The 15,974-nt window shown below is 51.3% G+C and overlaps 1 protein-coding gene across 3 annotated transcripts in view; it reads left to right on the plus strand.

Annotated features, from left to right (window-relative positions):
- Nucleotides 1-12,579, plus strand: part of MRAS (muscle RAS oncogene homolog) — a 56,448-nt gene extending 43,869 nt beyond the window's left edge. For 2 of the 3 annotated variants that reach the window (XM_045857290.1, XM_045857289.1), the window contains exons 3-6: nucleotides 1,992-2,145; nucleotides 3,338-3,437; nucleotides 7,757-7,836; nucleotides 9,126-12,414. In XM_045857290.1, coding sequence (XP_045713246.1) covers nucleotides 1,992-2,145; nucleotides 3,338-3,437; nucleotides 7,757-7,836; nucleotides 9,126-9,225 — 434 coding nt within the window. In that variant the 3' untranslated portion in view covers nucleotides 9,226-12,414. Of the gene's footprint in view, nucleotides 1-1,991; nucleotides 2,146-3,337; nucleotides 3,438-7,756; nucleotides 7,837-9,125; nucleotides 12,415-12,520 lie in introns of those variants that run through there. The other variant, XR_006787808.1, reaches the window with a different exon arrangement.
- The last annotated feature ends 3,395 nt before the right edge of the window (nucleotides 12,580-15,974 follow it).

Consider the following 15,974-nt stretch of genomic DNA (forward strand, 5'->3'; position numbering starts at 1 on the left):
CTTTGCTGGAGTGTATCCTCCAAGAATTCTTTTAGAAAGCATATGTAATATAATGTTTAAGACCTCTGATGTCTGAAATGACTATTTTTTCTTCCCAGATGGTCCATTTTGATTTTCAGCTCCCTATCGAGGCTTTTTTTTATTCTGAATAATTGTAGTTTTAAATATCCTAGGTCTCTAGATTTTGCTTTAGATAATATATACACTCAAAATCTATGAATATATTAATTACACTATTACCTGGATATCTTCTGCTGTTTAATACAGGTCTTCCCATCCCCCCTTCAGCCAAATCCATGCCATTTCCTGTTTGGTTGATGGCAGTTCTGAGTGGGGTTTACTTAGGAAAAAAGGCTTCACTCCCTCCAGGTAAACGTGTTCCTCCTGCCCCTCCCTGGGAAGCATTGAGGAAACTGCCTCAGTCTCCCCTACTGGTCCTCAGCCATAGATATTGTTTTCTGAGCCCCTTCATTTTATATCCCGATCAGATAATTCCAGGGGGTCAGAACTGGAAGGACCTGAAGTTCAGGAGCCCGGCCCCTCGTTTATGATGTGAAGAGAACAAGCCTGTCTGGGGAACTGAGCCTCTCACACCCTGTTTTCACCCAGCCTTCCCCATCACAGCATCTGACGGCACCATTTATGTGGCTCAGGCCCAAGCAGCCCTTGTCCTCAGTGATGTTCTCTCTCACCCCCTACCTCCCCACAGTCGCTCTGGAAAGCCCTGGCTCTGTCTTAGAAAATGACCTGAATCGGGTCACCTCTCACAACATCCACCCCCCACCCCTATCACCCCCTCTTGCCTGGTTACGCCCTAACCACCACCTAAGTCATGTCTCTGCTTCCACTCCTCATCTGCGCTTGCCCAGCATCCAGGGTGAGCTTTTCAGATGTCCTTCAGATCATGTGACTCTTCAGCCCAGGCTCTCCAGGGGCCTCTCTCTTGCTTGGAAAGACATAGGCCCTACCCTGGTGCAGTGGACCCCCAGACCTGCCCCCCAACTCCCCAGGCCATCAGGCCTGCCCTGGCATGCCTCCTCCCCATGTTCCCTCTGCCTGGAATGCTCTGCCCCGGGGCTGCAGGGCCCTCTCCCTGCCGCCATTTAGTTACTGCTCAAATACCAGCTGCTGCAAGACACTCTGCTTCCCTATCCAACATGACACCCACTTCTGCCAGGCACCTCCAACCAGCCATAGTGTTCTTTATCATAGGTAGTTGTCTCCACTGGAAATCTTATTATTTATTCATTTGTTTATCTGTCTCACTACTAGATCATAAGTAATTGTTATCTGTGACCAGCTGCTCCACCTCCTCCAGGAAGAGAGAGAGTTCGGTCTGGTCAGAGTAGAGTGAGTTGGGAGCAAGGATTTTGCTTCACTCACCCCATCTCCATAGTGCCTACAACACTGCCCGGCACACAGTAGGCTCTCAAATATTTCTTAAATGAATGAATACATGGATGATCAAAATTGGATAGACTTCACATTCATTTATTCATTCAGCTCCTGTTTGGGCATCGTTTGTGCCAGGCTCCCCCCCCCGCCCCGAGTAGACAGGTGACTCACACAACCAGGTCCCTGCCTTTGGATGCTGAGGGTCAGCATCTGTTAAACAGGTAGCAAGAACAGTGCCAAGAAGGGTCTGTATAGAGGCAGGGAGAGTCATGGGGGCTCAGACAGCAAAATGCTGTGGGTCAGAGTCAGCTGCCAAGGCAAGGGGAGTAGGGAGAAGGTGGGTTCGGGGGAAGGGGTCCCAGGCCCAGACATGGGGAGAGGGCCCCAGGCAGATATAATAGTCTCCCAGTGGGCACCCTTGCAGGGCATCCTTGTGCCATGGATGGCTCCGAGGGCCAATGAACTAAGGTTCATTAACTCAGAGCAGCCCTGACGATCCCCATGTTAGGAAACAGAGCAGCGGCGTGGGGGTCTGCAGGCCACCGGAGACTCCAGGGTGGCTGGTGACAGCCCTGACTGGCCCCCTCCCACCCCAGTGCTGGACACGGCTGGGCAGGAGGAGTTCAGTGCCATGCGGGAGCAGTACATGCGCACAGGGGACGGCTTCCTCATCGTCTACTCCGTCACGGACAAGGCCAGCTTCGAGCACGTGGACCGCTTCCACCAGCTCATCCTGCGCGTCAAGGACAGGTGAGCACAGCTGGGCCAGGCTCCCCGGCTCCTGGCTCTGAGCAGGCTCTGTCTGTCTGTCTCTGTCTCTCACTCACGTTCTCAGGTGAAAACTGAGGCATGGAGGGGCAGGCTGAATTCAGACCTTGGTCCCTCCAACTCCTGCGCTGGTTCTTTCTGCAGGATCCAGCGGCTTCCAGGGCTTCCAGGGTCAGCCCCTCCCATCCCCCCAAACGGTCCCACCAGTGAATTCAGGGGTCATAAGAAACATGTCTATTTTTCAGCTCCAATTTAACCAATTTTTAGTACAAAGAAAAAATGAGGTTTTTTCCCTCCAATATACATTGTAATTGATTAAATCGCATTTGAATGTAAGCCTGACTATTTTTTTCAGTTAATTGTATCTTAAGGAGGCAATGTAAAGAAAGTAAAAAAAGCAAACTTTGAGAAAATCTCAGTAAATTTCAAAAATTCAGTTAACACCTACTTCAAAGGCAGAGTGTTAATGACTTTACGAGGTAAAGGAACACACAGTTCTCTCTCCTTCATACATGTGCGCACACACACTCTCACACTCACACAAAACTCTAGAAGAGAAATGTGGGTTCAGCCCCTGACTGTGGGAATCTCAAAAAAGAAAATACAAATGAATGAGATGTACATAACTGTTTATCCTTCTAGCTAACCAAAGAAGTGCAAGGGAAAATAATAAAGTACATTTTCACTTGTCCAATTATAATTTTCCTAATAATAACAGCCAGTGCTGACACAGCTGCTGCCGGACTGGCATTTTATTCAGTTCGGACAGCAATTCGGCCACACATGTCAGGGGGCATCTTCAGGGTAGACATGTCCCTTGATCCCGCCCTTGCTTTCCTGAGAGTCGTCCTGATTGCAGCTGCCATTCACTGAGCGCCAGCGGTGTGACACACCCTGGCCCTGGCGCTCTTCACGAGTCAGTACTGATGGCCACAGCGGTCCTGCCCAGTGGGCGCATCAGGGTGATGGAGAGGTGGAAGGGAGCAGGTCTGGGAGCCCAGCCCCTGGCCAGCAGCCCCTCAGTGCCCTCGGTGACCGTTCTGAGCCAAGGGGTCCCCTGGGGGCCTCTCACTCATCTTGCAACAGTCCTAAACAGTCCTGGTATGGTTGCACCGGCCTCGCTAGGGGTGGGGACAAAAAAAAACTCACGAGCTGCCGATCCTTTGTTTCCCAGGGAGTCATTCCCCATGATCCTTGTGGCCAACAAGGTCGACTTGATGCATTTGAGGAAAATCACCAGGGAGCAAGGAAAGGAAATGGCGACCAAACACAATGTAAGTTTTGTGCATGCGCGCGTGTGTGTGTGTGTATTGGGGGGTGCCAGGGGATGTATGGAAGTCAACGCCTCATCACTCCTGCAGTCCTGTCTACGTGAATGGAACTCGAGCCTCGTACGTGGTGGGCTAGGTTCCATGGGAAGGCTTTGCGGGCACATGCGATGTGGGATATTTTGTGAAATAAAACCACAGGCCAGAGAGAGAGCACCCTCTTGTCAGTGGTTAGAGGCTCTAACGTGTGGAGCAGGTGCCTGCACAGTGGACTGCAAACTGTGGCGTACAAGCCCCCTCCTGGCCCCCAACGCAGCAGGCTGATCTCTGGGCTGTGCGGAGGATCGGCTTTGTCCTGTCTCTGAGCTAGCTGCCTGGTTATGCTCAGAATTCTCGGATCAGCTGTCATTCACTAAGCCCTGCTCTGTGCCGGGTGTTGTGCTGGGGGGTACTCCTCAGAACCACACGCTGAAGTAGATTCATTTATTTCCACCTTACAAGTATTCAACCTGAGGTTTTCTCAGGCTACATGGTGTCAGGAGACACGTTGGTTCTGTTTTTAGTTCACGGTGATGCCCCTTTGCCATCTGGATGGTGCTGGGTGGGGTCACTGGACTTCCCACCTCTGCCCACATTGGCACAACCTGTGCCCCAGGCCTCAGTGGTCAGTTATGTGGAAGTCTGCCGTGCCTGCCAGGAAGGCTGCCAGGTGGCCCCTGCTCTCTGCCCAGTGGGCCAGCTCTGTGAGTAGAGGAAGGGGCCTCACTGAGAGGTCGTCCCACTCGTCTCTGCCTTCTGCGTTCATTCACATGTTCATTCGACACTCCTAGGCCCTGGGAAACACAACGCCTTTCCTTCTAGTGGCAGGAACAGACAATAAACCAAGCAGTTACCGTGTGTCAGAGGTGACACGTGCTGTGAGAAAAGAGTAAATCAGAGGAGAGGGCTGGGACTGTGGGGTGGGGGTGGGGGGTGCTTCCCCTAACAGGGTGGCCAGGGAGGGCCTTGCTGGGAAGGCTGTGTGTCAGTGAGGAAATAAGCCCTAGGGTGTCAGGGGAAAGAATGTTGCAGCAGAGGGTAGTACTCAGTGCAGAGGCCCTGAGGCGAGAGTGTGGGGAACAGCGAGGAGGCCTGTGTAGCTGGAGCAGGAATGGGAGGGGTGAGCAGCAGGCATGCAGTCAGGGAGGTGGTTTGAGGCTTATGGACTTTCACTCGGAGTGAGGGGGATTCCTGTGGAGGGTCTTGGTGAAGAGCAATGTGGTCTGATGCATGGCTGAAGAGCTTCACTCTGGTGGCCACGTGGAGAGTGGTCTGTGGGGACATGGGTGGAAGCAGGGGCACCAGTTAGGGGCTGCCATAACCCGGGTGCAAGCTGACATGGGCCCACGTGGCGCTCATGAAGGTGGCGAGAAATGGTCGCATTCTGGATGCAATTCTGAGAGAGCCAACAGAATTTGTTCACAGATTGGCTGGGGGTGAGGAGGAGCAGAGGAATCGAGGATGACTCCACGATGTGGGGCATGAGTCACTTTCAGAAAACAGAAGTTGCAGTAACTGGGCCTCGGGAGACGAGGAGCTGGGTTTTAGATCTCATTAGTGTGAGTAGCCAGGTAATAATCCAGCGGAGATGCAAAGACAGCTGTCAGATATACTGGCCTGGAGGTAAACCTGGGCAGTCAGCAGCACGGAGATAAGTCAGCACCCACCGGAGTGGCCGCACATAGTGCGGGGCCTGGGACTGGGGCTGGGACACTCAGTGTTGTGACGTGGGGGGCTGAGGAGGATCCTAGTGGCAGGAGGGACTGAGCGCTCGGTGGTGTTCGAGGACCAGAATGCCACGTCATGGAGCCAGGCACAGTCCCTGCCTCAAGATGAGGGACGACCAGCCAGGAAGGGTGCTGCTCAGAAGTTTCTAGACGAGGCTTAGGAACTGACCACTGATTTAGCATTAGACCCAGGCCCCCTCCACTGGCCCAACATCCTGGACAGAGAGCGGCCTACGGAGCCATTCCCACTCACAGTCTTGAGCTTCATACAGTGACCTGAAGAGGGTTTGCTGAGGCCTTTCACAAACCCCTTCGGTGTTCCTCCCAGCAGCCCTGGGCGGGGGGTGGGACCAGGGCACTGCAAATCAAAGTGAAGGAGACCCAGGAGGTCAGGTGGCTTCCAGGAACCTCATGCTGCTGAGTAGTACCCCACCCCCACCCCGAACCCCGGTCTCTGTCTCTCAGCCGATGCTTCTAAAAAAATGCTGCTGCCTCATTTATCATTTGGCCAAATACTCTGCAAGCTATTGTCGACAACATGCTAATCTTAGAGTTCATAAAACCCGTTTCTCTTCAGCTGACCAAAGCAGATGGCCCCACCCAGTGCAGGAAGGTGGCACTTCCTGGTCCTTTAGTGGAGTCAGATGGTACTCCTGTTCACTGCAGGGCCTCCCTTGGTTTAGGTCCTGTTGCCACCAAAATCCTGGAATTCTAGGAGCCAACTAATACACATCAGTGTTTCTTCAGTGGTAGAGGCAGGGCCCCCAGAAAGGCGGTGGAGGGTGTCTGGGGTCCTGGGGATACTACAGCTTGCATACTTCTGAGTGATGCCATGGGGCAGACAGCTGTGATGTGAGGCTCTGGAGCCTGGGACTTACTGAGCTGGCAGAACTATATAGGACATGCAAGGGCTCCAGGCAGGGCCCAGCCCCAGCTGCAGGTGCCGTTCCGTTTCCCCTCTGAGTGTGCACAGGGAAGCACGTTGTCCTGGCCTCACGAGGTCACTTAGGACTCTGGTACCAGGTGTACTGGGACACCTACCACACCTGGAAGAAGCTCAAAAGGTGACCTCAGTATCCCCACCTGGGAAGGCCAGGTGGGAAGTGGAACATGAACCTGGTTCAAACCTTGAATCTCCGCATTGTGGCCTTGGGCAGTCAGTCATGTCGCCACTTTAAGCTCAGTTTTCCCAACTGCAAAATGGAGACGCTTACTCACCTCTAATGGTTAAGATAAGGGTTAAGGGAGGTCAGGGATATTGAGACCTACCTGGGAGGCCAAACAGCCCACAGTCATCTCAAAGAACATCCTTAAGTCTGGCTGCCTGTGGGGGAGGCCAGTTTCCTTTCAGGCTTATCAAGTGGCTCAAGTATTAGTCAGATGAGTGTTTCAAGGCCAGCCGAGCCCTGCCCTTTGTGCTCTGACCTTTGTGTCTGAGCAGCTACCATGGGACCCTCCTCCTGCTGATGCCGCAGCCCTGGGTGAGCATCTGGCCTCTCCCCGGGATACCTGATGGAAAGAACCAGTAGGACGTGTTCTCAAATACTCCTCTAAAATATCAACTTACCTCCCCCACCCTGTATTTCAAGTGCGGATCATTTTTATTCTGTTTACTGTGCTTTTCTTTTTCAAATATGTTATTATGAAATGCCTTAATTTTGTAATGAGGAAAAAATTAGGAAAAGTCCCAAAGCCCTTCAGTCCAGTCACAGTTGGCTCACTTCCATCTCGTGTAGAGAGTCCCGTGCGTGCTGGGTGATCCCCGAGTGCTCTCCTCTCACAGGGCAGTGGGAGTGAGCCCTTCCTGACTTTGTGGGGTCCCTGTTATGGGTGAGGATGAGTGCTCAGGACTGTGTCCTGACCTCACAGGGCCTTTGTTCTCATCCCTCTGCCAGGCTTGGTGTGGACACGGCCCTCATGACCCGTTCTGCAGGGTCACACTGGCCGTACCTCCCAACGTGCAGCTGCCTTTCAGCCCAGTGCTGATTACTGTGCATCAGATGTGCAGACACAAGCCTTTAGTAAACGAGGCTGAGCTTGGAGCTCCGGGCTGCAGACAAGCCGGGTCGGGCAGTCTGGTCGAGGTGGGAGGAGCGGACCGGCCAGGGGTCACCGGGGTTCAGCATCCTGGCTGTGGCACAGCCTCTCCTCAGCCGTTCCCCCCGAGTCTCCTTCGGAGGCCTGGGAAGGGGGACAGAAGTCCCCCCAAGGTGGAAAAATAGACCTCAGAAGAAAAATGAGTGGAATCAGAATGTATTTTAGTTTGACAAATGAAAGTCTTTAGTCTTCAAGTATATGAAAAGATCATTTTAATTCTATTTTTAGGGAGCTATTAAATATCTCTGGTGAGAGAACAAGAGGGACTTGAAAACACTGTCAGTAAAACTTTCCAGCCTCGGTGAGAAGCCACCCAAGGGCCTCGGGGCCACTGGAGCCAGGGTTCTGTGGGGCCTTTAAACGCATGTGGTTCCTCAGGATGTCTGAGAACTCGAGTTTTTAGGGAACGAGACTTTGTGGATCTCAGTGCCGCTTTTACCAAAAGTAAGCTTTGCCTTTCAGATTTCGTACATAGAAACCAGTGCCAAGGACCCACCACTCAACGTGGACAAAGCCTTCCATGACCTGGTCAGAGTGATCAGGTGAGACCACACACCTCCCTGGAAATGGGCCCTCTGTCTGCAGCAGGAGGGGCACCAGGAGGGCTGGAGTAACAAGGTTCCTAGGTCCAAGGCTGAGGCTGGGCATTTGGGGGCCTATTTTTAGATTTCTTGTCCCTCCATTTATTTCTTCATCCCTCCCCTCGTCCCACCTACCTCTGCCCACCCCACTGCCTGCGGGGGAAGCCCATCGCCAGCCACATGGAAGTGCCTTCTGCCGGAGGCGACAGCTCAGCCTTCTCCCCGGCCCCCCCACCCCGGCTTCTGCAGGTCAGCTAGTGAGGCAGCCCCTCCATCCTGCCTTCATGTGCCCCCAGCCCCACAGCTGCCCTTTGACATTTCACCTGAACAAGCCACATTCCAACTGTCCGGCCTAGGTCGCAGAGGGCTTGAGTGTGTGTCCCTTTCCAGACCCCACACACGGTCCATCTTCAAGTGTCACAGTCCCAGTCAGCAGTCTCTCATACAGTCCTCTGCACAGTCAGGGTTCAAACCTCGATCACCTCATGCTCAGGTGACTGAAACAGGCTCCCGGCTGCTGTCCCCATCGCCCACCTTTCCCATTTCCAAAATCCTCACGTACAGAGCAGCCTAACCAGTGGTCCTCAGGCACCATGCCTTCAGCGTGTTGCCTTCGGCTGGTTGTTGTGAAACGCCATGCAGGGCTCTAACAGTGTCCTTCCCGTCCTGCCACCCGCAGCCCCGGGCGCATCAAACAAGCGCAGACACATGCGCTCCACAGCCTCCCAGCGTGGAGTGAGACGTTGCAGCCTTCGTCTTATGCACTCTTGAAGTTATTTTTCTCCTGGGCATTTTGCCTCCATTTAGGATGTGCTATCACTAGGAGGTGGTAAAGTCTTGGTTACAGACTTCTAGTTCCAAGACATGGGAAAAATTAACAGAAAATATGTATAAAGCTTTTGTACTCGGTTGACCTGCCATTTTATTTAAAACACGAACATGGAAATGCAGGTCCACACTATGTAGCACATGACGTAGAACATGATTTAGATCAGCGTGGCCACAGAACGATGGCGGGACTTTGCACCAGGAGGATGACAGGCTTTGCCCTCTCCCCCTCCCCACTCCCTTTGCCTCAGAGACACTGTCCAGGCTTTGCCCTCCTCCAGCACCTAGGACAGTGAGACAGCTCCCTCCATCCTGCCCTCATGAGCCCCCAGCCCCGCAGACCCAAGGCCAAGGGAAGAAAGGGACAGAGAGAAGCAAAGCCCATTCTGACTTTGATTTTCTGCCCTTCACTGTCTCAAAAGGCAACAGATTCCAGAAAAAAGCCAGAAGAAGAAGAAGAAGACCAAATGGCGGGGAGACCGGGCCACTGGCACCCACAAACTTCAGTGTGTGATATTGTGATGGGCCTGAGGCCCTGGGCACAGTGACCATGCACTGGCCAGGCCTCGGGCCCCCTCTACTGCCTAACCTCACTGAAAACCATTTCTAACCATGACCCTTGATCCAAGGACTTGGCACAGGAAGGGAGAGAGGGAGGGTGGGCGGGGAGGAGATTGGGTTTGGCTTCACCAAAAGGGCACAGGCCTTCCTGTGTCTCACAAGACACAGGGAAGCACCACCACACAGAAGCAGCACCCGAGCCCCTCATGCTGATTCAGCCCGATCCCTCCCACCTCTCGGTGGCTGTGCTCTGTTTTTGGACTACGTAGTGCTGGTTTGAGGTGGAAGCATTTATCCACCACGTACAGGGTGCAAAACAAGCCATGACCCGACTCCCCCCTTGTCTCCAGTCCACGGTGTCTGAGATTGGGTGTCTTTTGTAGAATTTTAAATTATTTTAGTGATTATTATTGTATCAAGGGGGTCTGTGTCCACTGACTGGTGAAGTTTCAAGTCTTCAGCAGATCTCTCTGACAACCTGTCTGGAATATTGTGGTTTTGTGTTTTGTTTTGTTTTGTTTTGTAACTGAGTTTTCCCAGCAGTGCCAAAACTCAGCTCAGTATGAAAGTTCAGTGACCGCAAGACTGGAAGTAAACGGAGGCTGCAGCTGGAGGCCTCGGGGGAAGCAGACCCTGCTCATGGCCTGTAAACTGGAGAGACTAGCCAGTCAGTTCCAAAGGGGCGTTGTTATCCTGGAAATGTATAAACTAAAGTGAGTGGATCTGCCTGTATGTTCCTTTCTTTTCCAGTCAGTGTGGGTTCACGTCTGTTCTTCCCAGCCGGTCACAGGGCTTCCTCTCCTCGCCAGTACTGCCTGGTACCTCTCCGACACCGACCCACTGACACGGGCCCACACGCTTCTCCACGTCAGAGTGAGCTGACATGGCGCCATTCAGGAAATTCTGGTTCATGCTGACTCTTACCCAAAAATGATCCGGTACTGTGCTTTCTGAAACAGCACCAACACCTGAAACCGTTTTCCCTCTGATCAACTGACCACCACTTCTTACACCCAGTAAATAACAGTCCCCTTTAATCCTTTGCAAACTGAGCATCAGGTTGCCTTTTTGGCTCCTGCTTTTATTATCCCCTCGGACCTTAACTGTAACATATGATTGGAGAAGAAAGGAAGGCTGAGGTGATGTTATCGCTCTCCTACACACGTTTCTACAAGGGGACAGTCACCCAGCTCCCTCATGATGTCCACCACCCACTCAGGTGCTGCTGCTGAGAGCCAAAGACTGGAATTGGGGGCTGGGGTGGCAGTGGAGGGGCAGCAGACCAGCAGGGCACCCCTGAGAGAAGGTCAGAAGATCAGGCAATGCAGCTAGTGAACCTGATTTCCTAAACATTACACGTCAGGTCACTAGGCAAACTAGAATATCCATAGCAGGTGGCCTGGCCGCTGTTTGGAGAAAGGACCCCAGGGAAAGTGAGTGCCCAGCTGGACATCAGGACTCCTGGGTCCTTCTCCAGTTTTGAAAGTGTGCTGAGTGCTAACTCGGCGACATCACCAGCACCGTGGGGCCAGCCTAAGAGCGATCCTGCTGCAGAATGAAACAGTTGAGACTTTTGCTGGAAATCAAACTTCTTTATTTGTGTAAATGGCCTCTTTTTCTGTTATCTTAAAAGAAAAGATAACAAAGAACATTCCAGATCAGGCACCTCACAGCTTCCCAAGATCCTATAATGTTCACTGAGGGACACTTTAAACATGAGCAGGACAAGGCTCTTTCCAACCCCGATGCTCCTCTGAGCCAGCAGCCCGTGTGCAGGTTGACGGTAGCTGCAAACTGGGGGTGAGGCGGAGGCGGGCAGGAGGGAGGGAGTCAGGATGGAGGTGCTTTGCACCCAGGCAGTGGTGAGTGGGACCAGAAGCCCCGCACACAGGGCAGTGTCCACTGGTGGAAAACATCTCCAGGGCACGGACCACCACCAGCACACCCTGCCCTCTGTGGAGCCCGCAATTCCCTGAACACTACACAGAGAGTCTTAGAGGCAGATCAGCTGACATAGAATGAAGCCTTTAGCCAGGAAGGTAACCAGGCAAATGGGGTTCCAACTACTTCTAGTCCACGACCCCAACCCCACCCAACAGGGGCAGTACACCTGCCCCTTCCCCAGCCCCACCTTACAGGACATCATCCTGCCCTCAGCCCACAGCCGAACTCCACAGTGCCCTAGAGAAAAACTGGTGAAGGGGTGGCCTTCTGCAGCCTCTGCTGTTGAACCAATGGTCAGCCTTCATCTCCTATGACCTCATTTTCCTCGTAGGTGAGATGGGTGAATAATACTTGTAAAAGATAGTTCTTTGTGTTTTAGAGAATCATGGGCCCTTGTGGCAGTGAAGGCTCCAGATAGGCCAGAGTGGAGGGTGCCCTGGGGCATCCCCAGTATGGTTTCTCCATGGTCACCTAGCAGGGTCAGTCTGGGAAGCAGCTGGTCATGCTACTCCATGACTGAGGAGCCCAGTGGGACTCATGTCTTTCATGACATCCCAGTGTTCCCACTGTTTTTCCAAACTGCCTGAATGGTACGTCCCCTGGAGCACACCCTTCCTGAAACCCTCTCACCCCATGCCTTTGCATTGTGTGCTCTCAGATTTCCTTCTAAAATTCTGACACCCCCTCCCCCTTCAAGGGCTCCTTTTCTCCCCAGCAGATAATCCTAGCCATCCTCCCCACCCCCACGGCCTGGGGGTATGGCCACTGACTTCCTCTGCACTTTGCCACACAGGGGAAGTTTAGATGGTTTTTCTTAGGACTTTGCCTCCCACCTTCCTGTGGCGCTTGCTGTGGAGAGTGCCTGGTGGCCCAGTGTGGCCTGTCTCACTTTGCCAGATGTGACCCACTAACACCTGGCAGCTCTAACTCAGAGGCCCTTCATGTGTTATAGGAAATCCAGAGCCATAGAGAGGCTTCCTCCATTGGCAGCCCATTGGATTAGAAATTCCATGTCGGGTTTACCTGGAAGGAAAGATACTTGAATAATGGAGCGCCTGTGAGCGCCCAGCTTCTGTTACACAGTAGTAACAGGTGGCCATTGTCATGAAACGAGAGTGATGCCTGAAGATCTCGGTGATGCTTGAGCCTTTTATGTAACTTTTTATTAAGTCTTTGTGTATCTCAGCTCATTAATAAAGAAAAGAAGAGGAATGCCTGTCTGTCTTATTTCCTCTTATTCCAATATTCTTGAAGTTTTGCTGTGAACATTGTGAGTTGCCAGTGTCTGGCTCAGAACACCCATCTCTTACAGGAGAACCTGAAGTAAGGAGACCGCTGGGGGGCCACTCAAAGTGTCTCCTTCCTGCAAGAAGCCGGAGGAGGAAGGCAGGTGAGTGCAGCAGTGTGTGGAGACACGGCCTCCTGATGTTCGGCAGCCCTGGATTTGAGCTCTGACACCAGCCTTTCTGTGCCTTTGAGCAAGTTCCCCGCTTTGAAGTTCAGCAGCCCTGCCTGTGAGTGGGGCAGGAGTGTGCACCTCCTCAGAGGACTGGGGGCTGCAGCTAGGTGTGGGAGCTCATGGCAGGGAGCCTAAAAATGGTGCTCTTAGGTTTGCTTTTTTTAATGTAAATTTTTTTTAACTTACTGATTTTTAGAGAGGTGGGGAAGGGGAGAGAGAAATATTGATTTGCTGCTCCATTTATTAGGTTGGCTAAAAAGGCCGTTACTTTTTTTTTCACAAAATAAAACACCAATTTTTTTCATTTTCACCAATAACTTTATTGATTTGGATATTTTGAGTATGTTGGCTGTCTCCTGCTATTGGCTTCCAGTGGGTAGAGGCCAGGGGTGCTGCTAAACATCTTCCCATGCGTGAGACAGCCCCACAGCAAAGAATTATTTGGCCACAATGTCAATAGTACCAAGAAACTTCGCAAACCACTTTTGACACATTCAGTTAGTCACAGCACCTTCTCCATACACTGCATAGATCTTTTTTTGCATTTCAGTTGCATTTTTACCTTTCTTGAAATAAAGCACAATATGCCAAAAATGTTGCATATTTTCTTCCATCTTCAGTATTAAAATGGCTATACAAAAACTCACCAATTTTTTAAGTGCATGCTGATATGACAGCTATCACAATGCAGTCTAACAAAACTGTTTTGAATGAAGTTAAAGACAACTAAATGCTACTAGAGACATTGTATGGAAAAAACATAACGGACTTTTTGGCCAATCCAATATTTATGCATTCCTTGGTTGATTCTTGTGTGTGTCCTGACAAGGGACCAAACCTGCAACCTTAGCATATAGGGATGACACTCTATCGAACTGAGCTACCCAGGCAGGGCTGTAAAGGACACATACTGGGTTGCCTGATGTTGCTTTTCATGGAAACTGCCCCTGCCCCCATCCACAGGATTACAGTCTTTTGTACAGTGTGATTTCATTTTTTTATTGATTGCACCTGGTGAGTACTTGGCCAAGCCATCTCTCTCTTCTGTATCATCAGTTCTCTCTCTACTGGAACCTCCCCATCTTAAAATCAGAACAAAACCTTCCCTTGACCCACCTCCTCTGCCCGATACCACGCCTTGCTTCTCTGCTGTCTTTTGCAGGAAACTATCTTAAAAGAGGGACCTGTACTTACTGTTGTGAATTCCTCTCATTTGTTTCTCTTTACACGGCTCCAAAGAGGCTTTCACCCGTCATTCTACCACCACCCTTTTCAAGGTTTCCAGTGGCTTTCATCATGCTAACTCCAGTGGTTGATTCTTATTCTCATGTTTGACCTCTGACAGCATTGACACAAGTTCATTACTCCTTCTCCCTTGTTAAACTTTCTTCTGCTGCGTCTGCTTCCCTCATCTCCTTTGCTGGTTCCTCCTTTTCCACCTAACCCGTTAACTTTGGAGCATCCCAGAGCTCAATCCTTGGTGCTCTTCTCTGCCTGAACTCACTCTCTTGGTGATCTCATCCAACCTTGAGACTTAAAGGCCTCTTACATGCTGGTGACTCCCAAAGGCATTATGTCCAGCTTGAAACTCCCAAACCCCATACATATAACCAGCTGCCTGCTTGACAGCTCCCCTTGGACGTCTCAAGTAGAGTTTCTCCAAGTTAACATGCCCAAGGCTGAGTTCCCGAGCCTTGCCCTCCTGTGCTTGCTTCACCCATGTCTTTCCCCAGCTCAGTGCTTCTAGTCGCTCAGGCCAAAAGCCTCAGGGTCATCCTTGATTCCACGCTTTCTCTCACACCTCACATCCCACCTGTCAGCAGATCCTGCTGACTCTGCCTGCACAGTGTGTCAAGAACCCACCTATTCCTCATCTCCACTGCTAACACTCTAGCCCCAGCCACCAGCGTTCATGCCTGTTTCATTCTTGTCCCCCTGCACTCCCTTCTCAGCATGACAACCAGGGAAAGCTTGGTAAAATGGAAGTCAAATGATGTCTCTCCTGCAGTGGGCCCTCTATCTCATTTTTAAGACATGTCTCAGTGGGCTATGCCGCTAAACGCCTAGTAACAGGCTGGTGTTCATTACCCACAAAAGAAGGGAAATCAGATATGTTTATTCAGGCAACAAATACTTATCGAGCTCTGAGCCACACAGCAGGAGGACAACAGAGGGCATTAAAACCCAGTCACTGTGTCACAGGGGTTCACAGTGTGACAGGGATGATGAATCACCATGCTCTGTGCCCTGAGAGGAATTCCCCAACCTGGGGGAGCCACGAGGGAGGGTCTTCATAAACCTTGTAGGTGAGGGGGTTGTTTGCTGACCAGAGGAAAATTTCAGGTGCATACTGGGCCCACTAATTGCACTACTTTTGAAGATTATAGGTTTCACTTTCTAAGGTTCCTAGGTATATACCAGAACTACCTGTTTAAAATAAACTCCACCTCCACCTTCACAAGTTTCTGAAGATGCAGTGGATTGAAGTTCCCAGGTGTCACTGATGTCAGCATCACAGCATCTGTGTCTCCCAGGAGCTTGTTGGAAATTCAGACTCTTGGGCCCTGATCCAAACGTCTCAGTCAGAATCAGCATTTTAACAAGAACCCCAGGTGACTGAAGTGCACAGTGAGATTTGAGTATCACTGCCCTAGAACACCAACTCAGCACCAGAATGAAATCCAGCCCTGGATGCACTGTGCCTCAGGGGCCAGTTCAACCACATCCAACCAGGAGAAGCCTCGTGGGCATTCACCTCAGCAATTGGTTTGTTCCTCTGTCTGCAGCCACTGCCAGATTCTGCCCGGCCAGGCAGCGAGCTCAGAAGTACCCCTGCTGTCAGCACCTTAACTATGGGAAGTTTTTATACAAAGGCAAGTGGGTTTCCAGTTTGCTTCTCAAGCACTCCAGCATTTTTCCTAATATATGGACAACTGTGTTTAATGTAAAAAACAAGAGCACTGTAACAATCAGAGCTGCGAACACTCACAGGCCCTGCTCTTCAGGCACACAGGAGGTGAGCTACTCTGTGCAAACTGGAGATACTCATTCCCCAGGACTTTCACTTTCTGGGCTCCAGACGTGCCAAATTTGCTTATTATCATGCTGATGTGGAAAATCAAACAAACAAACAAAAAACAAGGCTGAGTTTACATGGACCCAAGAACTGATGGATGTTTTCAGTAGTATATATATCCTGGCAACACGGTGGTAAACCATCAACTCGGACTCAAACCCAGTTCCCTGGTCAGTCGTGGGACCTGTGCCTGAGCTGACCAGCAGAGGTAAAATAATTGGATGAGTGGTT

This window comes from Phyllostomus hastatus, unplaced genomic scaffold, assembly GCF_019186645.2.
Source record: "Phyllostomus hastatus isolate PE091 unplaced genomic scaffold, TTU_PhHast_1.1 phas_scaffold_129, whole genome shotgun sequence".
NCBI classification, from domain to species: domain Eukaryota; kingdom Metazoa; phylum Chordata; class Mammalia; order Chiroptera; family Phyllostomidae; genus Phyllostomus; species Phyllostomus hastatus.